The sequence below is a fragment of the Osmerus mordax genome, chromosome 22 (assembly GCF_038355195.1).
Source record: "Osmerus mordax isolate fOsmMor3 chromosome 22, fOsmMor3.pri, whole genome shotgun sequence".
NCBI lineage: Eukaryota > Metazoa > Chordata > Actinopteri > Osmeriformes > Osmeridae > Osmerus > Osmerus mordax.
In genome coordinates, this window is record NC_090071.1 from 1,103,285 (window position 1) to 1,128,954 (window position 25,670).

The 25,670-nt window shown below is 48.4% G+C and overlaps 3 protein-coding genes across 4 annotated transcripts; all 3 read right to left on the bottom strand.

Annotated features, from left to right (window-relative positions):
- Window position 1: 1 nt before the first annotated feature.
- On the bottom strand, window positions 2-14,341 carry LOC136966427 (adenylate cyclase type 10-like). Its single transcript, XM_067260934.1, has 33 exons — window positions 14,200-14,341; window positions 13,903-14,007; window positions 13,685-13,723; window positions 13,446-13,589; window positions 12,980-13,185; window positions 12,779-12,869; window positions 12,481-12,569; window positions 12,059-12,250; window positions 11,719-11,840; window positions 10,776-10,852; window positions 10,285-10,474; window positions 10,030-10,085; window positions 9,701-9,872; window positions 8,978-9,170; window positions 8,783-8,869; window positions 8,455-8,589; window positions 7,898-8,040; window positions 7,439-7,701; window positions 7,008-7,139; window positions 6,516-6,791; window positions 5,957-6,256; window positions 5,769-5,811; window positions 5,426-5,666; window positions 5,123-5,263; window positions 4,611-4,777; window positions 3,856-4,012; window positions 3,009-3,213; window positions 2,689-2,875; window positions 2,390-2,505; window positions 1,287-1,404; window positions 987-1,182; window positions 432-620; window positions 2-256 (listed from the first exon to the last, which is right to left on the bottom strand). Exons 1-33 carry the CDS (start codon window positions 14,339-14,341, stop codon window positions 2-4), a joined length of 5,169 nt encoding a protein of 1,722 aa, XP_067117035.1.
- Window positions 14,342-14,580: 239 nt separating this feature from the next.
- Window positions 14,581-16,973, bottom strand: LOC136965844 (glucagon-1-like). Its single transcript, XM_067260117.1, has 6 exons — window positions 16,928-16,973; window positions 16,627-16,727; window positions 16,289-16,456; window positions 15,919-16,035; window positions 15,199-15,345; window positions 14,581-14,964 (listed from the first exon to the last, which is right to left on the bottom strand). The coding sequence occupies exons 2-6, from the start codon at window positions 16,716-16,718 to the stop codon at window positions 14,940-14,942; spliced, it is 549 nt and encodes a 182-aa protein (XP_067116218.1). The 5' UTR covers window positions 16,719-16,727; window positions 16,928-16,973; the 3' UTR covers window positions 14,581-14,939.
- Window positions 16,974-17,665: 692 nt separating this feature from the next.
- Window positions 17,666-25,597, bottom strand: LOC136965843 (dipeptidyl peptidase 4-like). 2 transcript variants are annotated; one of them, XM_067260115.1, is made up of 26 exons: window positions 25,547-25,597; window positions 25,305-25,392; window positions 24,904-24,996; window positions 24,451-24,542; window positions 24,080-24,154; window positions 23,904-23,956; window positions 23,724-23,793; window positions 23,438-23,558; window positions 22,693-22,847; window positions 22,338-22,435; window positions 22,105-22,234; window positions 21,722-21,760; window positions 21,510-21,608; window positions 21,357-21,427; window positions 21,165-21,218; window positions 20,882-21,006; window positions 20,630-20,680; window positions 20,439-20,540; window positions 20,144-20,213; window positions 19,401-19,595; window positions 19,025-19,079; window positions 18,822-18,921; window positions 18,684-18,739; window positions 18,526-18,598; window positions 18,326-18,399; window positions 17,666-18,216 (listed from the first exon to the last, which is right to left on the bottom strand). In XM_067260115.1, exons 1-26 carry the CDS (start codon window positions 25,547-25,549, stop codon window positions 18,124-18,126), a joined length of 2,235 nt encoding a protein of 744 aa, XP_067116216.1. In that variant the 5' UTR covers window positions 25,550-25,597; the 3' UTR covers window positions 17,666-18,123. The 2 variants fall into 2 exon arrangements, with proteins under 2 accessions (XP_067116216.1, XP_067116217.1); XM_067260116.1 differs by lacking the exon at window positions 25,547-25,597 and having other exon boundaries at window positions 24,904-24,944; window positions 25,305-25,333.
- Window positions 25,598-25,670: the final 73 nt, after the last annotated feature.

Consider the following 25,670-nt stretch of genomic DNA (forward strand, 5'->3'; position numbering starts at 1 on the left):
TTTATAGTTTAGTCTGTGACGTGCTGAGCTCCAAGGCCTCGGGGCCTGCTTGCGAGGCCTTGAGCAGGATGGCGTCCTCGGGGCGGGGCGGAAGGCGTGGGACGGGCCTGGTCCTGGAGGGGAGGCCCTGGAAGGAGTAGTGTGAGGATGAGAGCTGCTCCAGGGTCATGGTCTGGGCCTCCTCCCAGGAGGGCATGCTCAGGGCAGAGGAACGCCAAGTACTGGGGCTCGTAGGGGACGTGCCAAACCACTCAGCCTGGAGAGAGAGGAGGAGAGAAAAGGGGGAGAGAAGAGGGGACAGAAGAGGAAGGAAGGGAGAAAAGGGAGGAGGAGGAGGAAGAGGAAGAGGGAGAAGATGAAGATGTAAAGGACTAGGTTCTCACGCCTGCATCTCGTGGTCTCCGTGACCCTCAGGCATCCCCTCTTCCCACCTGGCTGTGTGTGATCCAGGCCTGCTCCAGCCTGTTCCCCTGCTCTTGGCTGAGCTGGAGGCCCCTGGAGAGCAGCAGCTGGGCCAGGGCCTCGTGACCGGCCAGCAGGTACAGGTAGGCCTTCAGGTGCAACACCCTGGGAGTGAACATCTGGACGCTGGAGAACTTCAAGTGGAACTCAGAGAAGTGCTGTGAGGGACAGAGAGAGTTTTTCAACCTTTTGAAACCTTTTTCCCCCACAATACTTTTTTCAACGTTTCCAAACTTTTTAATCAACTTTTTGGGAAAATATTTGTTCCAACTTTTTTGTGAAAGCTTAAAGCTTGGGAGCTTACGTTGTTGTGCATGATAGCCAGTAAATGAAAAAAGGTACGCAATGAAAATAAATAAAATACAAAATACAGATTCAAACTAAGTAACGAGCCTGGCTTGAATAGGTAAGAAGTAGAAAGTACAGAATATTTGTGTAAGAAGTGAAAGTAAAAAGTTGTAGTAAAGTACTGTAACCAGAACAGCCTCCAGTACAGTACCGTTTCCCATGTCTGTGTGTGGCACCTTCTGAGTTGTGTGGTAGATCAGGAGGATGTGTTTGTTGTTCTCCATCATGGCCTTCCTGAACAGCAGCACGCTGGCCTCCAGGAACATGGCCCCTCCGCTGGTGGACTGGATGGATGCGGGCGTCTGGGGGACGATGGCACACACTCTGGTATAAAAGAAACGCGCCCTCTCCCAATCACACAGCCTTGTATACCTGAGTACGCAGACCACACACACAGGGACACACACACAACCAGTTAGCATCAGCAGGATAAGTGTTGGCGCTGTGGTGAGGTGTGGTGTTGTGGTGAGGTTCACCAGAGGGCCAGAGCAGAGTACAGGTCACACATCAGGCTGTGGTCCAGCAGCAGGTTGGGGTCAGACTGGGACTCCTCCACGAAGCGGCAGCACCTCTCGAAGCTTCTGAAGGAGAAGCCTGAAACACAGACGCCACCGTGAGCCGGCCTGTTCACACCACGCTGGCCCCAGAGATCACCTCCCTGCTGCTGGACCCAGAGATCACCTCCCTGCTGCTGGACCCAGAGATCACCTCCCTGCTGCTGGCCCCAGAGATCACCTCCCTGCTGCTGGACCCAGAGATCACCTCCCTGCTGCTGGACCCAGAGATCACCTCCCTGCTGCCGGCCCCAGAGATCACCTCCCTGCTGCCGGCCCCAGAGATCACCTCCCTGCTGCTGGCCCCAGAGATCACCTCCCTGCTGCTGGACCCAGAGATCACCTCCCTGCTGCCGGCCCCAGAGATCACCTCCCTGCTGCCGGCCCCAGAGATCATCTCCCTGCTGCCGGCCCCAGAGATCACCTCCCTGCTGCTGGACCCAGAGATCACCTCCCTGCTGCCGGCCCCAGAGATCACCTCCCTGCTGCTGGACCCAGAGATCACCTCCCTGCTGCTGGACCCAGAGATCACCTCCCTGCTGCCGGCCCCAGAGATCACCTCCCTGCTGCCGGCCCCAGAGATCACCTCCCTGCTGCTGGCCCCAGAGATCACCTCCCTGCTGCTGGACCCAGAGATCACCTCCCTGCTGCTGGACCCAGAGATCATCTCCCTGCTGCTGGACCCAGAGATCACCTCCCTGCTGCTGGACCCAGAGATCACCTCCCTGCTGCTGGACCCAGAGATCATCTCCCTGCTGCCGGCCCCAGAGATCATCTCCCTGCTGCCGGCCCCAGAGATCATCTCCCTGCTGCTGGACCCAGAGATCATCTCCCTGCTGCCGGCCCCAGAGATCACCTCCCTGCTGCTGGACCCAGAGGAAGCTGGATGCTGCTCTAATCTATTCTGCTATTTCCTGTTCTGTTCTATTCTAATCTGTCTTGTGCTGTTCTGTTTGTGTTGGTCCTGGTGTGTTCAGAGCTCTGCATGCCTGCATAGAGGAGTGTGTGTTCAGAGCTCTGCATGCCTGCGTAAAGGAGTGTGTGGAAGCAGGAACTGTAGAACCATCCTGTGGCTGAGCTGACTCCACTCCTGCTGCCCACCTCCTCCAGGACCTGCATGAGCTGCACACACTCCTTGTACCTGGACACACACACACACACATGCACACACACACACACACACACATGCACACACACACACACATCACACAGACACATCAGTGTCAACTGTGTGTCATCGCCCTAAACTTTCAAGCTGGAGAATCTCTTAGATACTGAAGTGTGATGTGTGTCTAATCCCGCAGTGCCGGGTGTCTGAGGTCACCTCTGTAGGAACAGCAGGGGGGTGTGGAGGATGGCTGTAACCCGCATGTCCACTCCTGACTGGCTGATCACCCCCACATCCACTGCTGATTGGCTGGTCACATCCCTGTCCTCTCCTGATTGGCTGGTCACCTCCCTGTCCTCTCTTGGGTGGCAGGTCAGCATGCTGATTCTCTGAGCCCGGTAACCTGACACACACATACATCGACAAGCTCCTGAGCTCCACCTGTAGACATCCTGTCTGCCTTTCACTAACACACACAGATACACACACTCGTACAGGCACACACACATCACTAACACACACGCACCTCACCTTACCGTACTGGATGGAGCCAGCCAGGTCTCCGGAGCACATCTTGACGATGCAGAGCGTGTGGACCAGGTGACTCATGATGAACAGCCCCTCTGGCCCCCCAGGCAGCTCCAGGCACGCCCCACACAGCAGGCGCTCCAGCCTGCTGCACTCGCCCTCCCAGCCCCGCAGACGGCAGAACAGGAAGTAGTCGATGGTCGAGAAGAGGACCTGGAATGCCACAGGAGGAAGAGGGAGGAGAGAGGAACTAGAGGAGAGATTTGGTCTGCTGGTTAGACTGGAACTGTTTTAATCACACACCTGGTACCCTGAATCACACCTCTCCAGTTCTCTCCAGAACTGAACTATTTATGTCAAACTCTATGAACTCCTAGCTCTATGCGTCTCTCCAGATGTATATTTAGGAGGTTTAGTATATTATATGTTAGCTTATCATAAGTGTAACTAGGACTGGGCAATATATCGAATATTTGCGATATATCGCAATCATTTTGATGTTGATGTAAAAATATCGAGAATATAAAAACAATACACCTTTGGGGGGCAAAAGAAAATCATGTTTTTTTCTTATTTAAATGAAAATGCAAAGATATCGAGATATATCAAATATCGTAAACATTTTGACAATATCGAGATATTATATATTTTTTTATATCGCCCAGCCTTGGTGTAACCTATGTTCTGAGTACTTATATGTCATGTTATGCCAGGTTGCTTTGCGTTGTCTTGTCCAAAGAATTTCAGTGCCCAGTCTGACCCTGTGTTGTTCTGTGCATCTGACAAATAAAAAATTCTAGAACTTGAAGATGTGTTTAGTGTTGTTTTGGGCCAGCTCTCCCTGGGTCAGCTGACCTTGTACTCCTGGGAACTGAGGCAGGCAGAGTTCCTCTCCATGGCAATGGCGAGCGAGGCGTGGAGCGTGTGATTGGCCGAGGACCTCATGCAGCAGATCTGCCACAGGTAGGACAGACAGGACATCTGCTCTCGCAGGCGGGCCTGCTTCTTCTTCCTGGTAAAACACAACAAGAAGCACCACTGTCCATGTTTCTGAAAAAAGAAGGCATCTCTAGTGTGTCAGGTGGCTGAGCGGTGAGGGAATCGGGCTAGTAATCCGAAGGTTGCCAGTTCGATTCCCGGTCATGCCAAATGACGTTGTGTCCTTTGGCAAGGCACTTCACCCTACTTGCCTCGGGGGAATGTCCCTGTACTTACTGTAAGTCGCTCTGGATAAGAGCGTCTGCTAAATGACTACATGTAAATGTAAATGTTATATAAGCTGGAAAAATATTGATAGTTTTTAGTTTTAAAATAATACTAATACTTAATACTAGTGGCATGGTTTGTTTAAGATGAACTCACTCGCTTTATTTTGTGTTCATGTAGCTATAGTAATTTCTATGCGCACTATTTGTATGTTGCTGTGGATGCAAGCTGCTGTGGCTGAATGACATGTAGCTGGTTAACTTGTCTACAGGGAACAGCCATCAGAAGTCAAATCAAATAGATTTCTACAGCCCTTTTTACAGGCAATGTTACAGAGGGCCTTACATACGCCCATAGAACTGCCCAGGGTCCACGCCTGTGTCTGGGCAGGGCGGGGGACTGACCCTGGGGTCCTGAAGGTTGTGGACGCGTAGCAGCGGCTCTTCAGCCTCTCCAGGGTGAGCTTCAGCACCGCGGCCAGGCGGTTCCTGGGGAGTCTTCTGTTCAGGTGCTTCAGCGCTCGCACAAACATCTCCTCCGCTTCGCGGATCTGGCCTGTGCTGTACAGCACCTACATACACAGAAGCACAGCCACACTTGTAATCTTGACACCACAGCAGGCGCTGGGACATAGTGTGGGACACTAAGACGGAACACACAGGGTCCTGTACCTCTCCACTAAGACGGAACACACAGGGTCCTGTACTTCTCCACTAAGACGGAACACACAGGGTCCTGTACCTCTCCACTAAGACGGAACACACAGGGTCCTGTACCTCTCCACTAAGACGGAACACACAGGGTCCTGTACCTCTCCACTAAGACGGAACACACAGGGTCCTGTACCTCTCCACTAAGACGGAACACACAGGGTCCTGTACCTCTCCACTAAGACGGAACACACAGGGTCCTGTACCTCTCCACTAAGACGGAACACACAGGCCTTCTCAAAGCTGCAGATCTTCACCCTCACCGAGGGCTCGGCCGTCTCAAATGCAGGCAGGCCGCAGCGGAGGTTGTCCAGGATCGCCTTGGCCTCGTTCAGGTAGGACAGAGCCTGGAGGAGAGCAGGGAACAGTAGGACAGAGCCTAAAGGAGAGCAGGGAACACAGCCTGCTGTTTCCCCCAGCAACACACACACTACACACACACACACATACATACACACTACACACAGACATATTACACACTCACAAACACATACAGACTACACACACACCCTGAGGTTGTCGTGCAGGTATATGGAGGCAGCGGCGGTCTCCAGGAGGTAGTAGAAGGTTCTGGACACGTCGCCCACGCCGGCCCAGTGACGGATGATGGGTTCCAAAACACACTGGACCACCTGTTCACAGCTGCAGCCCCTCATCCGCTCCCCTGTGCTGCATCGCCTCATCCTCTCCACCCTGCTGCTGCCCTCATCCAGCATGGAGTCCAGCCTGGCCAGGAACTGCTTCTCTGTGCTGACACACACACACACACACACACATAATTACACAAATCAAACATAGCACATTGCTCCAAGGTAGCTCCACACAGACACACACACTCATAAGACATGTTACCTGTCAGGAATCAGTGGCTGCACCTGGTTACCTCGGATACCATCTGAGAGAGAGACAGATCGACACAGAGACAGATCGACACAGACACAGAACGACACAGAGACAGATGGAGGGAGAGTGAGAACCGCTAAAGAAACACCCACATCCCATGGAGAACACAGGAACCTTCTAGATCGTTCTCCACTCACCGAGGCCCTGGAGGTTGTGGAGCAGCCGTGTGGGCCGGGCCGCGCCCTGCTGCGGCGGGCTGGGCTCGTCCTGGGCGCCGGCCACGCCCACGGCGGCCCCGTGTCCGTAGATGAAGTGAGCATGGCGGCAGCTGGGGCAGCTGTGCGGCCGCTGCTGCAGGTAGTGGGCGCAGCGCGCGTGCAGATCCTTCTTCTGCTCCCGCAGCCACAGCTCACACGCTGTGTCCTTCACCAGCACCGTGCAGAAACGCATCACCTGGCAACACCACACCCCCCCCCCAAACGGCATCCTCGCCCCCTCTGAGACAGTGGGGGGGGGGGGGGGGGGGGGGGGGGATAGGGAGGGAGGGAGGTAGGTAGGAGGGTGAGGGGTTAGGTAGGGAGTAGGAGAGGGGTTAGGGGTGACAGATTAGGCAGGAGGTAGGTTGGGGTTAGGAAGTAGGGTGTGAGGAATCACTACTGTGTCACACTCAACACAGTCTAATCTCCCTGGACACCTGCCCCTCTACCTGTGTCACACTCAACACAGTCTAATCTCCCTGGACACCTGCCCCTCTACCTGTGTTGACGTCCTGGTTGTTGTGCTCACAGAAGCAGCTCAGCGCCCCCCAGCGCCCGGCCTCGCCTGCCTGCCCGCGCTGCCTGGGCTGGGAGCCGCACTCCAGGGTGCCCGACTGGAAGAGCAAGGCCAGCGAGGCGCCCAGCGTGGCCTCTGACCCCTCCGGCATGATGCTTTTCAGTATGTGGGTGGTGAAGGTGTGGCCAATGATCGCAGCACACTTCACCACCATCTGCTCTGTGGGCCGGAGGTGGTCCAGGTGGGCCAGGGCGATGCCTGGAGACCAGACATCTTCATCACCACCATCATCATCACCATCATCATCTCTCATTTGGAAGATGCTTTTATCCAAAGTGATATTGAGTTCAGGGGGAAATTTTAACCTGTTGTTAAATGCTCTAACCGCTGAGTTACACCCATCCCCCACTGAGAGATCTCTGGTCCCTAGCCTGGCACGGCTGTGTGTGTGTGTGATGGGGGGGGGGGGGGTACCTTTGAGAGTCAGAGGGATGGGGAACTCGTGGAACTTGGCGTCCTCCCTCACACAACAGACATACTGGGGCTTCTTCTGAGGTTTATCCAGACACGTCATCTTCCGAATTCTGGAGGGCTTCTTCATCACAGCTGAGTCTGGGACAGGACACAGTCAGAGAGTGTGACCGTGTGTGTGTGTGTGTTAGTGTGTGTGAGAGTGCGTGACAGAGTGTGTGTGTGTATTTAACAGTCCTGTTAAACCAAGACATCATACAGGATTCTAATCAAAACCACCACACCCCACTAGGGGGCCCCCTCTGATAAGAATCACATTCTCGTAATATCCATGAAGAAGACCTCAACTAAACACAGACAGTAACAGAGCCTGTGACTAACATGCTCCACATCATGTGGCGTGTATAATAATGTATAATATAGTATACTCCCACCATGTCCAAACGTCTTCTCAATTCTCGATATGCTTTCAGCCACTCCAGGTGTGGTGTGGGCGTGGCCCCCAGGTGTGGTGTGGGCGTGGCCCCAGACGCTGCTGGTCTGGGAGCGCAGCGTGCCCACGCTGGGGAACAGGAGGGGGCAGGGGTCATCCTGCGTGTCCTCCCTCCTCCTCAGCCCGATCATCTGGGACTGGTACAGACTCCTCAGAAGCTCCTCACAGTAGAACGGCACGCCATGACTTCTCTCTACCAGGAAGCTACACACACACACACACACACAGGAGCACACACATTATATCATGTTGTATTATACAATCCACATGTTAGATTACATCTAAAAGTTGTCCATCACTGCCTGATCCAGCAAGTGTGAGTATAAAGAGTGTGTGTTCACTGCAGGTGTGTGTGCGTTCACTGTGTGTGTGTGTACTGTGTGTGTGTGTGAGTACGTACACCTCCACCTGGCTGGGGATCATGTCCACGCCCAGCATCTGGCAGGCCATTTGCGTGATGACAAAGGGCTGCAGGGGAGCCAGCCTGAGGCAGCGTGAGCGGGGGAGGCTGACCAGGGAGGCCAGCGGGGAGCTGGGCCGGGCCTGGCTGCTGGGCAGGGCCTGGCTGCTGGGCCGGGCCTGGCTGCTGGGCAGGGCCTGGCTGCTGGGCAGGGCCTGGCTGCTGGGCCGGGCCTGGCTGCTGGGCAGGGCCTGGCTGCTGGGCCGGGCCTGGCTGCTGGGCAGGGCCTGGCTGCTGGGCTGGGCCTGGCTGCTGGGCCGGGCCTGGCTGCTGGACAGGGCCTGGCTGCTGGGCCGGGCCTGGCTGCTGGGCAGGGCCTGGCTGCTGGGCCGGGCCTGGCTGCTGGGCCGGGCCTGGCTGCTGGGCAGGGCCTGGCTGCTGGGCAGGGCCTGGCTGCTGGGCTGGGCCTGGCTGCTGGGCAGGGCCTGGCTGCTGGGCCGGGCCTGGCTGCTGGGCAGGGCCTGGCTGCTGGGCAGGGCCTGGCTGCTGGGCAGGGCCTGGCTGCTGGGCAGCATGGACATGAACAGCAGCACGTGAGCCTGCAGCTGCAGCTGCAGCAGCAGAGACCAGGATGCACAGTCCACATAGTGAGCCTCGTCCAACACAAACACACAGGGCTGCTGCTCTGCAAACTGACACACACACATACACACACACACACATATAAACACACATACACACACACACACACACATAACACACATTACGTTGCTGCTGATCTGTGAACATCTTTGTTGTATCTCTGGATAAGAGCGTCTGCTAAAATGACTAAAATGACTAAATGTCTAAATGTTGTGGATTATAAACATCACCACATTGTGCTACCTGGCAGAGTAGCTTAATGAAGTAGTTAGCCGTCTCCCTGTGTTTCTCCTTGTGGTCCATGTACGACACGGCTCGAGAAACCGGAAACTGCACACAGCAAAACAAAATACATTTCATCATTAACCCCTCCAAAAACGACCTACACAACAGCGAGCACCCCCCCCCCGCTGGCCTCCTGTGTGTGGGCGTGTGCACCTTGACCAGCAGGATGCTGTTGAGCAGGCAGAGGTTGTGCCTCATGTGTGGCTCTGTGATGTGGTCCAGGATGGCCCTCTCGCGGGCGGCGTAGCTCTTACAGTCCTGCATCCCCAGCAGCCTGGCCAGCAGGAGCCTCAGCGTGTAGCACGACTCCTTCAGGTCCACCTTGCTCAGCTCCAACGACACCACCCTGACAAGACCACCAGAGGGAGGTGCTGGCGTGGAATGCTCAGTGTGTTTTAAACTGAGGCACTCGTTTGTACGTCCATTCGGGTGAAAAAGTCTGATGAGTTCAATATAAATGCCCCCCCTGTCTCCTCCCCCCCTGCCTCCTCCTGTCTCCTCCTCCCTCTGTCTCCCCCTGTCTCCTCCTCCCCCCCTGTCTCCCCCTGTCTCCTCCTCCCTCTGTCTCCCCCTGTCTCCTCCTCCCTCTGTCTCCTCCTGTCTCCTCCTCCCTCTGTCTCCCCCTGTCTCCTCCTCCCTCTGTCTCCCCCTGTCTCCTCCTCCCTCTGTCTCCCCCTGTCTCCTCCTCCCTCTGTCTCCTCCTGTCTCCTCCTCCCTCTGTCTCCTCCTGTCTCCTCCTCCCTCTGTCTCCTCCTGTCTCCTCCTCCCTCTGTCTCCTCCTGTCTCCTCCTCCCTCTGTCTCCTCCTGTCTCCTCCTCCCTCTGTCTCCTCCTGTCTCCTCCTCCCCCTCTCCTCTTCCTGTCTCCTACTCCTCACCTCATCCCCTCCTTGGTGGCTCGGTAAGCGATCTCAGCCAGCAGACGGCTCTTGCCGTAGCCGGCAGCTCCTTCGAAGATGACGATGTTGGTGTAGTCCATGTGTCCGGCCGACCTGGCCTCCAGGTAGCTGCTCACCGTGCTGGAGTACACCTCCATCTCTGGGCTGCGGCCTGACAGCCACGGCAGGTCAACATGTCAGAGATGAGTTGGTAGAACAGGGCAGGTGGAGAGCAACATTCAGCCACTAAGATGGAGATGTTTGGGTGTTTGTGTCTGAGAATTTGAGATATGGTGCAGTGAAGACCTGTTTGGATCTTCTCGTCTCACCTAGGAGAGGATACCCCTCCCCTCTCAACATAGATATGGCCGCTTTGCCCACGTTCCTGCACAGGAGATCACAAACAAGCACGTCAGGACTGACCTGCACATGCATGGGTGGATATAGCTCAGAGGGACAGCATTATATTATAGCTCAGTGGCAGATGAAGAGATCACAGGTTCAAATCCCACCCGTGCTTCATGTTTTGTAAACAAATACATAACTCCAGAGGGTGACAGTCTGCGGAACCCTGCTGGTCTTACATCTGGTCCCTGCGAGCTACAAACTGGTAGACTGGCCCAGGGTGTTCCACACCCTTCATGGGCTTCTCTGGCAGCTTGCTGAAGTACATCTGCGGCAGCTTGGAGTAGTGGCAGGTCTCCTGGTCACATGTCACCACGCCTGGGTAGTACATCATCAGTCTGGCCGCCAGGTTCACCTTCCTGCCGATCACTTAGACACAGACAGAGATGACTTGAGGCAGGGACAGAGATCACACACAGGAGGACTTGAGGCAGGGACAGATATCACACACAGGAGGACTTGAGGCAGGGACAGATATCACACACAGGAGGACTTGAGGCAGGGACAGTGATCACACACAGGAGGACTTGAGGCAGGGACAGTGATCACACACAGGAGGACTTGAGGCAGGGACAGTGATCACACACAGGAGGACTTGAGGCAGGGACAGTGATCACACACAGAGGCTGAAGAGCAGTTTACTGTGTACTTGCGTCTCACAGTGTTGTACCTGTGTACTCGTGTCTCACAGGATGACCCACAACACCACAGAACACCGGGCCGGTCGTCACACCGACAGACACGGTCCTGTAACACCAACACCAACATCAACACCAACACCATACCAGCTGAACAACACTGCTGGGGAGAAACAGCAATGTCTGCAACAAGCCGACAGGTGAGTCCATGAGTAAACATTACACTCTCCTCATTTACATCAAGCGCTGTTTTTGAATCTGATGGTGGATATGTTTGAAATTGAAAGTGAAATGCCATGTGAAGGGTCCAATCGGCAGAGCTGTGCTGGCAGAGCTGTGCTGGCAGAGCTGTGCTGGCAGAATTGTGCTGGCAGAGCTGTGCTGGCAGAGCTGTGCTTGCAGAGCTGTGCTGGCAGAGCTGTGCTGGCAGGGCTGTGCTTGCAGAGCTGTGCTGGCAGAGCTGTGCTGTGCTGGCAGAGCTGTGCTTGCAGAATTGTGCTGGCAGGGCTGTGCTTGCAGAGCTGTGCTGGCAGGGCTGTGCTTGCAGAGCTGTGCTGGCAGAGCTGTGCTTGCAGAGCTGTGCTGGCAGAATTGTGCTGGCAGAGCTGTGCTTGCAGAATTGTGCTGGCAGGGCTGTGCTTGCAGAGCTGTGTTGGCAGGGCTGTGCTTGCAGAGCTGTGCTGGCAGGGCTGTGCTGGCAGAGCTGTGCTTGCAGAGCTGTGCTGGCAGGGCTGTGCTTGCAGAGCTGTGCTGGCAGGGCTGTGCTGGCAGAGCTGTGCTTGCAGAGCTGTGCTGGCAGGGCTGTGCTTGCAGAGCTGTGCTTGCAGAGCTGTGCTTGCAGAGCTGTGCTGGCAGGGCTGTGCTGGCAGGGCTGTGCTGGCAGGGCTGTGCTTGCAGAGCTGTGCTGGCAGGGCTGTGCTTGCAGAGCTGTGCTGGCAGGGCTGTGCTGGCAGGGCTGTGCTGGCGGGTGCTTACCTCAGACAGCCCAGCTTCTGCAGGCAGAGCTGGTAAAGCCCGTAGGCAGCCTGCAGCGCCTGGGCACTCTCGTCTTCTCGCTTGTCTCCAGGGAGACCGAACAGACACAGATATGTGCAGCCCTGCCCAGAACACCACAGACACACAGATGAGGACATCACTGATCCGGTTAGTCTGCACTCTCCCTGGTACATACACACCGTTCCCCGGCTCGGACCCCCTGATACACTGTCAGAAACACGCGCTTCTGATCCTTGATCTCCCGCTGGACTTTCTACAGACAGAATCTGTATGTTGTTACGGAGAAAAGCGTCTGCCAGGTGAATAAAAAATGTCTTACCTTGTCGAACATGAAGACCTTGTTGACTCTGCCGTGACGCTTGGTCACCTGGCGTGCGATGCCCAGGGCGGCAAGCTGAATGGCAGAGCAGAGCTCCGTGTCGCTCTCCCGTCCCTGGAACTGCAGGTTGACGAACACGATGGTGGCCGGACGCATCTCAGACAGATACTCCAGAGGCTGGTTGGCGTCAATCTGAGGGAAAAGGATGAATAAAGCAATAACAAGAAGTGATAAAAGATTCATCCCTATCTATCCATCTATGGGTTGGTTACGCTGCTACGTAGAGAAGATTAGATGTATAATCTCATTATAGATCTGCTTCACTTCAGCTCAATAGATTCTAATAAAACAGGATAACAATCCAAACATCTGATATGATCAAGTAAAGAAGGTGATTTGTGACTTCTGAGTGAGGACCTTACCTTTTGCAAAACTGTTTCAATGACATATTTCCTCAGACATGATTCCAACTCAGGATTTGGCAATAGTCTGCAGGCGTTTCTTACACAGCCTGTTGACACAAATGTTCAAAATGTTTGGTTAGTAACTGCAAATGTATAAGAGCACATAATGATGAAGACAAGTGAGGGGTAGGAGGGTCCAGCCCCTCCCCATAAGTAGTTTTGGACAAAAGCATTTGCTAAATTAATATGGCATGATTACCATATTATAATGTTCTGTAACTATATTGTAGGCTGATATCCAGACATTTTACTGTACCTTCCGTTGGGCCTTCATATTGCAGGTCGGCGCCCATTGAAGCCTTGTACTCTTCAACAGGAAATTTTGGGTCTCGCTTAAGGTACCTCACCTGCAGTTCATTCATTCATGCTCATGTGTTGTGAAAGTTACAGACTTTTAGTTCTGATGTACAAAGAGCCACGTGAAGTAATGAACTGTAAGAAAGCATGAGGGACTCACCCTGACAGCTCGTTCGTTCTCTATCTTGTCAACAAGTAGGTCGTCCCTGTTGCACAGTTCCCAGGCGTTGGGTGACAAGATGATCGAGCTGGCGACCGCTAATCCTTCGGCTAGTCGCACCTCGTCGACTGCTCGACCAATCACCACAAAGTACTGGCTAACGTCATCCCCAACGATCACTTTTGAAAGTTTTCCAGCTGATATCCCTATAGAAGGAGATGATTATAAGGAATATTGTGAAGGCTCTACAATGATCATCTGTTAAAATGATAGGTAAAAGGAGAGGTAGACAATCTAAAAGTTATCAGTTTAATTGTCTATAAACTTGCTAAAAGGTTTGTCACGGCCAACCAGTTTTTTTGTTTACGTTTGGCGTCTTACACTTGAAAAGCTTGGATATTGGACGTTGGACATTTCAATAGGGGAAATACAATTAAGGACTTTGAAAGCAACGTTGCATAAACACCTATTTTGACTCGTAGCTGGCAGCCTACTCCGGTCTTCCGGACCCCGCACTTGTCCTGAATGACGAGGCTGCATTTTACCGCGAGGGAGATTACGTCACTGAGCCGCTGGAGCTCAACCGCCCAGAGTGCTAAGATTGCGTCTCCTAGATGGATGCATGGGGACACATTGACGCCATAAAATGTATAACATGGGTGGATATTAATTGAAAAGATGACTTAATGGGGACAGTGGGCCTACCTGCATAATTCAAGATGTCTCCACCTGCATCAAGAATGTCTACAACACAAACACTACATGTTGTAAAGAATAACGTTTCACCCACACAGTTTAGTCATCGCCACCCAATTGATTTCATTTGGAAACAGGTCTTGGTTGTGGGTGTATGTGAGAGAGATAGATGCTAGTTAATACATCAACATTTATGGCCATCCAATGATCCACTGAACACTACTTACGGCTGACAATATCACCAATGTAGCTGTTCAGTGTCCGTGTGAGCTCGTCAGCTCCATAGCCTTTTTTACAGCTTTGACTGAACTTCTCCGTGAGATTAGTGAAGCCTAAACAAATTGTGAAATTGATAGAGCTAATACTTTAGAAATGTCATGGTAACCACCTAGTGTAGCTAACGGTGTCTAACGTTATGGTAGGTACATATAACGTTAGTAACAACTAACTAGCTCTAGCTATTGCAGCTAGGCTAAGATAGTCTAGTTACTGTAGTCTAGATGGCTTGTGTTTTGCCAACTCACCTGACACATCTGCGAAAAGCAGTACACCCTGGAAGTTTTCTGCGTATGGCAATTGTTTTATGGTACTGTACACCACAAGATCAGGTACATGGGACGCTATACTAGTGATTTTATGGGACCTTTTGCTATTATTTATATCCATTTCATTGCGACTCGGCCAGAATTTCAAAGGTCGGTTTATTTAGCGTCTTGTCTCAACGTTCCATATTAGAGCTAGATTTGAAAATTACACTATGGAGCGACATCATGACAACTTGTTCCAGTGATGTACAAAACCCTAAATTAACATTCAACTCTTCTTTTTTAAACTAGTCGGCCAGTATCAAAGAAAGTGTTATGTGATACAACAACCACAATGAAATTGTTTATTTTTTGCAGAGCAGATGACCATAATTATGGCATTTTGATACAAATAGCCTACGATAAAACAAAATTTACTGCTATCTGATCATTTAGCACATTATACCTGAGTTTCACCATGTTCGTTTCTTCTCAACTATACAAATATAGAAAATAATTTAGATTTGTAGAAAAAATATTTTACTTAAATTGATGACTGCCTGAGAGTGCTCTATGCGTCATATATTCAGGTTCAGTAAACAAAGTAAACAATCCTTAACCATTACATCAAACCTAACGTTGCGACATGCTTAAGCAGTAGGCTATGGCTTAGTTTTCGTGAAGGCTTCTCATCCTGTGTACAGTACTAGATATCTTGGATAAGGCAGCGTCGTCTTCTTTCAGAGATGTGCTTGTCGTTTGTTACTAAAAAAATTACAATTGTTGCCGAATATTAGAGCAGAGCATTAGACAGAAACAGTATAAAAGTACAGAAGCTATGAGACACAATTATGTATAATTAGTTAAAATGAAGGCTATGCTTCAAATAGGCCTATGCAAGCACAAAAAAGGTTATCGATCCAAAATCTTAGTTGGTTTGCAGCTACAGAATGTTTTACGTTGCCCAATGTGTAACTTAAATTATGTACAAGCCATTACCTTGCCCCTGGGGGGGTTGAGGTCATGACCCAAAGTAAATACTCTTTGGCAGCCATGCTGTCTAGAACTTTGGTGACGTCACTGGTGAAGCTTCCGTCTACGTGTCGTCTGAAGCTTCTTTTCCCCTCCACAGTGTCCTCTGCAAATCTGATGAGCATATGGTACATTGGTCACAAGATTAACATGGGTGTCATTGACTGAAAGCAATTGCTCATTATGGATTGAATGCACAATATCATGTGAACCACACATCAGCTAATCACAGTCAAGCTATAGTGAGGTGTGAGTAGCCTAGGCAATGCCATTGATCATGAAGCAGTGATTTTCAGGAATCGTACAGCATGAGACTACACCTTGATATAGGTGTTTATGTAGGCTAGTCTAGACATGACAATAATTTCTGCAAGTATCCTGTTTGCTCATAATCATCTTTTGAAACCCATGACAACACACATACGTTCAAATATGAGTAAACGCAGTGCAAAGTTTCAGGGGGTTTATTTGCACGATCACATGAAATATCAACACAGGCCTTGAGAAATGAAGAGTAGAAGCAAGAAGGAGATGGCATGGCTCCGGAATGATTAAGCAAGCGGTTGATAATAGTTTCACCCCTCGCGCTCTCTCTCTCTGTGTCTCTCAGATTTTATCTCTTCTTCATGGTACAGATAAGACGTAGGTAGTTGGTACTGTAGGTGGAAGGGAAGGGGAATTGCCTACTCTCTCCTGGCTCTGCCTGACTTGAGCCAGGTGACGAAGTCTTTGGCTGCCTGGTCCTGCAGGTAGGAGCTCACGTCGCTGGTGTAGGTCCCGTCAGCGTGGCGTTTAGAGGTGGTGCTGATGAGAGCGAGAGTAATAGCAGGAGGCAGAGGAAAAAAATAAGTTTAGAAATTGTGAAATTACAGTTCTGTGTAAAGCCAACCCCTTACATGAACCCGAAAGAGAGAGCAATGTGCATGAATAGATTGGAAACGAGAGTTTTTGAAGTACTGAATGGTGAATTATCCAAGCAAAGGCATGTCGGATACTAATTGTGTTATATGTTGCAAGATTTTATTCTAATACATGTTGCACATGCTGACACACTCACCCACTCCTCTTGGAGTTCATTAGCCACTGGACGAAGTCTTGGGCTCTCCTCTCCTCCATGTAGTTGCTGTAGTCATTGGAGAAGGTTCCCTCTGAATGTCTCTTCATGTTAGACAGCTCCCTCACCTGCTCCCTCGCCTCATCCGCTATTGTATCTGCTGTCTGTAAGCTGCAGAAAAAACAACATTAGTCTTTGTTTTGTACCAGCCACACACTTACTGTACATGTGCATAGTTTAACTAGCGATTTTAAATGACCTTGCGATAACAATATGATTAAAAAGGGATCTGAAGTCAATCCAAAAATCATTTTTCATCTAAAACAGTAAAACTGCTGTACCTGGAGTTGTCCTCAGCTTGTAGAGGAACTTGCCAGCTGTTCTGAATGATGACAAACAGGAGAAGAGGCGCAAGGTAGCTGATTCCTTTCATTGTTACAACCTGCCAAAGGACCACAGCACAGACACACACACACACACACAAACACACACAGCATGAAATCACAATTTAGTGTGGTTGTACTGTTCAAAGCCCATGCCACACTTTTCAGAACCCAAACCCAGATAATAAATCGAAATAAAAATCGAAATAAAAAGGCTTGCCCCAGGGAACGGACCGAGACCTCCATGCTTCCAGCTCACCTGTTCCTGTAGATCCAACTGAGATGACAAACTGGGTTCCGTGTGAGGGGTTGGTTGCTTGCAGCTGTATCTTGGTGGCCTGACAGGTAGTGGGGGTTTATATAGCATGGACGAGGACAGGTCCACTCAGGTCTGCCTAGAACCCCTCCCCCCCCCCCGTCCTCACACACACACAAGCCCTCATTACTCTCAACCCATTACTCTCAGGGCTCATTGGTCTGCATTGGCAGAAGCTGCAGTCAAACGTTTGTTTAAAAAAATAAGATGTGGCAGTATCCATGAGATAACAGCTGTCACTTAGGTGAAGAAACCAAACAAGGTGCCATCCTGTCAAATAAGAATTGAAAAAATACTGAGTGCTACTGTGTCATTGATGGTTGTGTTATTTACTGTAATCATGTAGCTGACACCCAATATCAAGTTGGCAAGTGTACTTAAAAAAAAAGAAAGCCAGTGAGTGGAAATTTTTTTAAATGTGGTGCTGTGATTTTCCTTTAAATGTCATTTGAGAAAAGGTCAGGTTTTTGCCTTACTTGTTTTCTTACACATAACAAACATTTAAGTGTCTTTCTTATATACTGACACATTTTTTACTCAGGGATCTTAATTTTTTATTTTCTTTAATTGTTTTGATTATTTAAATGATAAAAAATAAAAAAGTTTCAATATTCCAGTTAATTCAAATCTGCCAGAATACGTATTGGGATTGTTTTATTAATATTCAAATTCCACATAGCATACTATTATTTTTAATAAAATATATGACAAATATATTTTTGTATAGAGAACAATTTCAAAAATAGCGTACAATCTTCTTTACATTCAATGGCAAATACATGTAGTCACATGCACTGTATTTGTATACACAATTCTAGAGCAATATAAGTTTCCTTTTATCTCAGTCAAGCCATTGCTCCAAAAATACAACATCTTGTGTAATCATAATAATGTTTCTCAATATTTATAACATATTTTCCTTTTTCGTCAGAAAGACCAGAAAGACCTACAGTAAATACATGAAATCACAATAAGTAAACCTTTTGCAAAAGGTTTACTTACTTACATCGCTCATCTTTAGTGTGCCTATTTGTAGCTCATTAAGTCATTAAAAATGTGATTCAGTTTTTCAGTCAAAATTTTTATTTTCTTATTTAGCCGACATAAAATAATAACTGAGGGTGATTTTGTGGCTGGCTTCAGGCAAAGCACTTGAGCAGGAAGTGACTCATGTGAGTGTAGACGTGCTGATTAGCTGATCCTCCTAGGCCATGGTCCTCATCTGTGTACCACTAGGGAGACACAGGGGGGGGGGAAACTTAAACATAGAAAGAAGAAATCTCTTAAATGTAACTTTAAAAAGATATGAAAGGCATACAGAACATTCATCAGAATACAAACCATCGCATCGAAGTCCACCTGTTCGTCCACCAAAGCTTTAGATATCTGGGCAGCTTGCTGGAAATGAACATTATCTGAAACAAAGACATTGATGTTGACCTTTGTCAAAGACCTGCCCAAAATAACGTACCTAGATCCCGATGGAGTTATCAAAATGTTATTTTCAATCATCTTTCTTACAGATGTACTTGACTGCTTACCATCTGCTGTGCCATGGACCAAAAGGTACTGCACTAATTTGAAATTCTTGGCCCTCTCAGTAACCGTAGAGTTCTGGAAAATATTAACAAAATTCAGTACTTTCTGTGAAATGATGTCTGACAGAATATTTTTTTATCAGCCTTTTTTGTAAACTTACCAAGTAGAACTTGTTCTCGGATGGTTGATTCATGTACCGTTCGGTGTAGATCGTATCTAGAATGATGTTACAGTTAACTAAACGTTCAGACTGAAATGAACAGTGAATACATTCATTATTTAATGAATGATGGCATACCATAGTATTCCCACTTGGACACTGGAGCAACTGCCATTCCACACTTAAAAACTCCACTTCCGGCTCCCAAAACCATCGATGTAACATAGCCTCCATAAGACTGAAAATAATCATGACTGAATTTGATATTTAACTCAGGACAAACTTTGTGTATAGTTCAAGTATGATCAAGTATGATCAACTATAGCTGGTCAAAAACTTACCCAACCCCAAATTGCAATTCTTTCTTTATCAATGAAGCCCATGTTTGTAAACTCTCTAAAGGTTGAAGGGAAATAAGAAATAAAACAATCAGCAAACCATATTTGCAATTACATGTTGTAATCCTAAAATTCGTGATTGAGCACTGCTGTGCCAGGGAGTCTATAACAGGAAGCGATGACGCTGAACCAGAAGGCGTTAGGAACGCGGTGCTGGAGCCAAGTACACCTGACCTTAAAACAATTACGTCACACCGCCGCAAACACCCTAAGCGTCTACGTCAAGATCTACAATCAACACAGAAGTGTTTCAATCACGCGTGGATTACAGAGGCGAGATCTTAACGGCGGTCTGTGTAAAAAAAAGTATTTTTCTTACTTTGCAGCTGTTATCTGATCTTCCACCTCATACGTTCCCAGGCGCTGGTAGATTGAGTGCATTAACTCATCGCCTTGGTAACCGCTTCCTCTGCCATCAAAGCTGGCGACGATGATTTTCTCGGTGCTGGCCAGGTATGTGGCCCAACTCAGCCGGTAGCGGAAGTCTGCCTTCTGACTGCAGGGCCCGGCGTAACTTCAAAACAACATTAAAACAAGTTTCTTTGAACCGTTCTTTGACTCTGATCGCCGAAAATCTGTTTATGCGCTTCTAATCCTTGATCTTCGGCAGTGCTTGATATAGCCTAATGCACTAGGCTATTTGTATGTCTGCTTGTGAAAATGTTAAATGTGACCCAGTGGCGAAAATCTGCTATCAACTTTGGGGGGGACAATTATATGACATTTTCTCAAGAGCAATTCCTGAGGGGGACACCAAAATTACTGCTGTAACACATAGCACATTAAAAAAAGCACCCTTGTGTCCATAATCAGCAAAGCGCTTTCATTGCGTATAAATAATATTATTGAAATTACATAGTTATGTTTACAGTGATTTATTGGGGGGGGGAATCATATTTTTCCCAGGATGGGGGGGTCGTGTCCCCCCCGGGATTTCCGCCTATGATGTGACCCCATGTGCAGGTATGAAGACAAGAAAGGGACAAAATGGACACTAGTCTGTTTTTTTTTTTTTTTTTACAAATTCAATTAAAAATAAGTATTTAAGATGAAAGGACTTACACATCTATGAGTAAAGGATACTTCTTTGATTCTTGAAATCCTGGAGGCAACGTCATCTGGTACCAGAGATCTAGAGAGAGGAAGATAACACCCCCTCATTAAATCATCACAAACCCAGATGCTGTGTTCGATTATCACAGGTATCTTTTCAATTTATGAATTATTTTAACCATTATATAACCAGGAAGGGCTCATTGAGATTAGAAATCACTCTTGCAAGTGCGTCCTGGCCAAGATAAGCAGCACCAAGTCATAACAGTTTTACAGTATGTTATCAAATGATAAGAATCAGTACTGTGTCCTCCTAGCTTGATGGTGCTTCGTCGCATGGAGGGCATGTCAATGTTTGACAGAATGTCATCCAGGACACTGTTGTCTTCCAGGATCTCCACAGACACTGTGAAGAGAAGGAGCAGGAAGTGAAGGAAGTATGTTTGGAAGGACGCGGGTTTCGACTTGATTTCTTTTAAAATTCAGTCGACCCACCTGGAACTTCGACGCGGTTGTCTCTCAGATCGTGTAGAGGAAGACCGGGACCTGTGGACGATCACGTTTAGATGGAAACCACGCACGGGAATGGTCAATTATGTATGTGTGAGAAACTGGGTGTTTGTTAGCCGGAGGAAGCTGTGTAGACAGGAGCACGGATGTTAAAATGCTGCTTCTATGACATGACAGCAGGCTTGAGGGGGCTTGATCAGGCTTGAGCTTGTGAGGTGTTGAGGGAGGGCGACGGACCGTAACAGTCCATCCTGAAGAAAGAGGCGTCTCGGCTGAAGTACACTGAGTTGTACTGACAACTGTCCCCGTGCAGGGGACATGTTAGACACTGGGGGGCAGAGGGGGGGCCTCCGATGGAGATCCTACACACACACACACACACACACAAACGCAGGCACACACACATTCCAACACAAATGCGCGTACACACAGACAAGCACACACACAAACATCCACACATAGTACGTTAGGCAAGGCAATCCCTAGGGTGATAACTGAGGTGAACCTGTGATAGTCCTACTTGTAGACATTCCTCCCTCCAGGTTTCCCATCATGCTGGTTACTTGAAAAGTACCTGTGCAGAAGAATTACATTCAGGTTACATAGGCGTTGTTATCTGAGTGTGTGTACAGTCTGTGTGTGTGTGTGTGTACAGTCTGTGTGTGTACAATCTGAGTGTGTGTATAGTATGCGTGGACGTGTCATAACTTACACAAAATCTTTTGTAACTTTCAAAATGTCAAGGACCTCCCATTTTCCTGAGGTGATTGCTGTTGCCTTACCCTGCGATTAGAGTCAGAGTCATAAACGTGTGCATAGCATCAAAGTAGGTTTCCTGACGTGAGCGTAAACACACGCTACTTACACCTGTCACATGATGGAGGTGCTTGTAACCAGCATGGTCACTCATCACCAGGTAAAAGCTACTCCTGTCCACAGCAAAGGAAGGACTGGGAGGGGAAAACTAGGAATGGAAAGAGCATCACATCTCTCTTAGAAAGCCGACGAAAGCTGATGAGACATAACTAGAATTGAATCTAATTAAACAAGATGTAACTGTCACGATGAGGCACGTACCCGTCCGATCCAGCCGGTCTGGCTTTCCAGTTGAAATGTCTGAGCGGGAACAGAAAAAAACGATAGTATTTCTTTCTTTCACCAACTGTTTTTTACAGTTGGTGTCACACAAGGTCAGAGAGAGAGAGAGACGTGGGCTTGGGCAGTCAGAGAGAGAGAGAGAGAGAGAGAGAGAGAGAGAGAGAGAGACAGACAGACGTGGGCTTGGGCGGTCAGAGAGAGAGAGAGAGAGAGAGAGAGAGAGAGAGAGAGAGAGAGAGAGAGAGAGAGAGAGACGTGGGCTTGGGCGGTCAGAGAGAGAGAGAGACGTGGGCTTGGGCGGTCAGAGAGAGAGAGAGAGAGAGAGAGAGACGTGGGCGGTCGTTTTGTAACTTGTGACGTACGTCGTTCTCGCTCCATGTATTTCCGTCAAAGTCGTAGATCTGCAGGAGGAGATGGTTCTGTCTTCGGTTCAGCCACTGGACAGCGACGCGCTCATCTGTGACCCAGGAGACCGTGCTTAAATAATGATCCCTGAAACACACGCACACACAACTTGTTTGCTTTGGGTGGTTTCTAAAAAGGTTTCAAATAAAGAAACATGTAAAGAATACTTTATTTCTAAACTGATGTGTACCCTGTGCCAATGGAAGATGGAACGAGAACAGGTAACACTTTTGAAGTGTTGGTCGCATCGACCACAAACAGTTTCACTGTTGGGTTAGGAGTGCCAGGCTAGAAAAGCAGAGAACATGGATAGGATCACTTGACGATATGGGCATGATTATATATTCATTTAGCAGACACTTTTATCCAAAATCTTATTTAGGATGGGATTCGAACCTGCAACCTTGAGCCCTAGCCCTAGCCGAATGCTCTACCCGCTCTGCGGGTTCAAATCCCTGCCTGCATGTCTCTTTGGCTGAAAGCTAAATTAACAGATCACATCTGTATTCCATGTCTTTCTGTGTGTGTATTCCTGGATGTCCTACCTTTGGGTATGGGATAACCACCGTCTTAGGATACTGTTCCTTCCCGTACCAGGAGTACTCGATGGTGTGGACTTGTGTGTCGTTAAACTCAGCAAAGGCCACATACCTCCCTCCTGGTGACCACCACAAGCCCTCGTTGGACGAGAACATCTCCTCTGAGCACACAGAAACCAAACAGCAACCTGTTAACACCCTGGGAAGGTTCCCATCTCTACATGGTTAGAGGGTTGAATTGCAGACTGAGGGTTGATGAGGATTGGTACAGCTCAGTGGTTAGAGCATTTGACTGCAGATCAAGATGGTGTGGTTCAAATCCCTCCGATATGGTGTTTTGGATCAAAAGCTTCTGCTACAAAGACACATTATGTTACATTGAGTGAATGCATCGAGTTGGCTGTTAGATATAATTAGCTGAGAGTAGTGCATGTCATTGTGAGGTTCTTAGGTGTACGAAGTTATGATGAGTTCTGATGTTACTGTAACAGATGTGGTCTTGCAAGCTCCGTCAGAGGTTTCGGGCAAATCGTCCCGCACTGGGTTAGAACCTGCCACCTCTGGCTTCCCAAGCGCCACCACTACCAACTACGCCAACAAAAAGCTAGCAATTTGTTGACGCGGGTGGCCTGTTACATACCTGAGAAGTGAGTTTCACCGCACACCGGCTACATTACGTCATAAAACGTTATCATATATATAAGTTAGGATAGTAGAGTAGTGTGTCATGCTGGGAGTCAGAATCTCTCACCCTCGTACACCCAGTCTGGGATGCCGTTGAGGATCAGGTTTTCCTTCCCACTTTCCGTCACCCTCGCAGCTGCCATGTTTGGGCTGGCCTTCATGTACACGTTGTTACGCCAAACATACGCCTGAGGAACGGATGGCACCGGCCTCAGGTTAAGATCTCCTGGTTCAGCACAGTGCTGTGGGTGCATGCGCTGAAGACAGGTGGCTTGGACAGAACTTTACATAATCCCAGATCTTGACAGAAATGGGCCTGCTGTTACAGAAACAGAACGTAACGTCCAACCTACCATCCTGTTCCCCTCTGGAGCCCAGGCAAAGAACTGGACTTCTTGTGGAATGTCTGTCATGAGGAATTTTCTTTGACAAAATGTAAACAATTAAGTGTTTAAAGGTTTACAAAATAAACAAATATTTAGAAGAAAGATCAATGAAATGTTAAGATTACGAGGAGAGAGAAGGAGTCTTACGAGGCGCCCACATCGTAGAGGGAGAACGAGGCAGTGAACGAGTGTCTCCACACCTGTCAGGGACAAGGATGCAGAAACATTCACATGACCTGGTGAATACGTCACATGACCTGGTGAATAAATCACATGACCTGGTGAATACACCAACATACCAACCGAATACATGAAACCATTACCTTTGAGTAGTTGCTCATGAAAGCTACATATTTGCGATCCGCAGACAGTGAGTAATCATAGGCAGCTACTTCAACCTGTTTTTTTTGCAAAAGAAAATGTGTGTTATATTTAATGATACACACACACACTCACACACACTCACACACACACTCATTCTAAATACATTGGGTGTGCTGATCCCCTTCCATACTGAAATATTGTAACGACTCATTCTGTTCATTACATTCACATATATTCATTTTGCAGACGGTTTTATTCAATAATATGTAGAGATAGAGCATGAAGCCTAATGACTGCAGCAGTAAACATCACAAAACACCCAAGCACACACATACACACACACGTACACATACTTAGAGGATTATCTTACAAATTTGCTGCTGGTCAAGAATTCTGAGACATTTCTTGTTATCACGTTGTGGAGGAAAACAGAGCCATCTTTTTTATGTAGATATTCATGGTCTGCAGAAAAGGAGAACGCGAAGATTCATTTTGGACACCACTTTTTAACCAATTTTCACCAAAAAAAGCAAGACATTCTAATTCGATTTTACTATCAGGCCTGATTGTACCCACTGGTAGATCCAACCCCAATCTCCCCATGCTAAAATATATAATTTTTGACATTAAAGTAGGCTACATTTCATACAATAATAGCCAATTAACATTATTATTATTGCCAATATTTAAACTACAATGTTATAGTAATTTATGGTGGCATTGGGCCCCCCCCAGCCCCCCCCTCCCCCCCCCCCCAGCACCCCCCCCCCCCCCCCCCCAGCACCCCCCAGACATCCCCGTCTAGATCTGGCCCTGGATTTACCTGATATCCAGCGCATGTTATACGACCGGGGTCGTATAGAGCTGTTGAAGTAGTCATTCAAGGTGAAAGTTCTTAGATTTGTAATGTTCTCCTCTGAAATATAGACAGTTTTAGACGAACAACTTTTAGTATGACTAAATGGACATGGGGAATTCAACGATGTAGGGTAGTCAGAAATATGTTGGTTTAGAACAGCCCGAAGATGAGATAAAGGGCTGATACTGATCTTGGAGTATGATCAGATAACAGCATATGACAGACTTTTTATGGACATTACATCTTTTAAACAGGGTAAGCTGTGGATTAATGTAGGAAAGCACTGTTTCACCACAGACTGGTTGTGTTTACGGCTATCCGTACAATATTTGAAACTAGTTTGAAAGCTATATTAAAAAACTTACCTTTTAAAAAGAGTGCAGTTGGAACTGCAATTAACGTGACAACCACAGCTACACCCAAAAGCCCCAAAAGCAACTTTCCGATGCTGATCTGTGAAATAAAGGAAAAAGTATACAGGCTGATATAAAACACGCAATACTTACCTTGATATGAACCATAACAATTGGCTACTTATTCATGCGAAAGATAAATGCTAGGCGTCTTTTGATTATTATTGTATTGATTAAAAATTACATTAACTAACCATGGTGAGAGACGGTTCTTGGCAGATGTTTTGTATAATTTAAATCTCATTCAGCCGTAACTAAACACACGTCACGGTGTCCCACGTTCCTGTTCAAAGTGATGTTGGATTAAAGAGTGTTCTG

Excerpts from the sequence above, each read along its gene's own strand:
- LOC136966427 (XM_067260934.1), bottom strand. The coding sequence starts at position 14,341 with ATGGATATAAATAATAGCAAAAGGTCCCATAAAATCACTAGTATAGCG. Across the intron at positions 10,086-10,284 it reads GTAGCTCGCAGGGACCAGAT|GAACGTGGGCAAAGCGGCCA; the intron begins GTAAGACCAGCA and ends TCTCCTGTGCAG. Across the intron at positions 9,873-10,029 it reads GGAGGGGTATCCTCTCCTAG|GCCGCAGCCCAGAGATGGAG; the intron begins GTGAGACGAGAA and ends CGTGGCTGTCAG.
- LOC136965844 (XM_067260117.1), bottom strand. The coding sequence starts at position 16,718 with ATGAAAGGAATCAGCTACCTTGCGCCTCTTCTCCTGTTTGTCATCATT. Across the intron at positions 16,457-16,626 it reads CAAGCTGAGGACAACTCCAG|CTTACAGACAGCAGATACAA; the intron begins GTACAGCAGTTT and ends TTTTTTCTGCAG. Across the intron at positions 16,036-16,288 it reads ATGAACTCCAAGAGGAGTGG|CACCACCTCTAAACGCCACG; the intron begins GTGAGTGTGTCA and ends CGCTCTCATCAG.
- LOC136965843 (XM_067260115.1), bottom strand. Across the intron at positions 23,957-24,079 it reads TCATGAGCAACTACTCAAAG|GTGTGGAGACACTCGTTCAC; the intron begins GTAATGGTTTCA and ends TGTCCCTGACAG. Across the intron at positions 21,761-22,104 it reads ATACATGGAGCGAGAACGAC|ACATTTCAACTGGAAAGCCA; the intron begins GTACGTCACAAG and ends GTTCCCGCTCAG.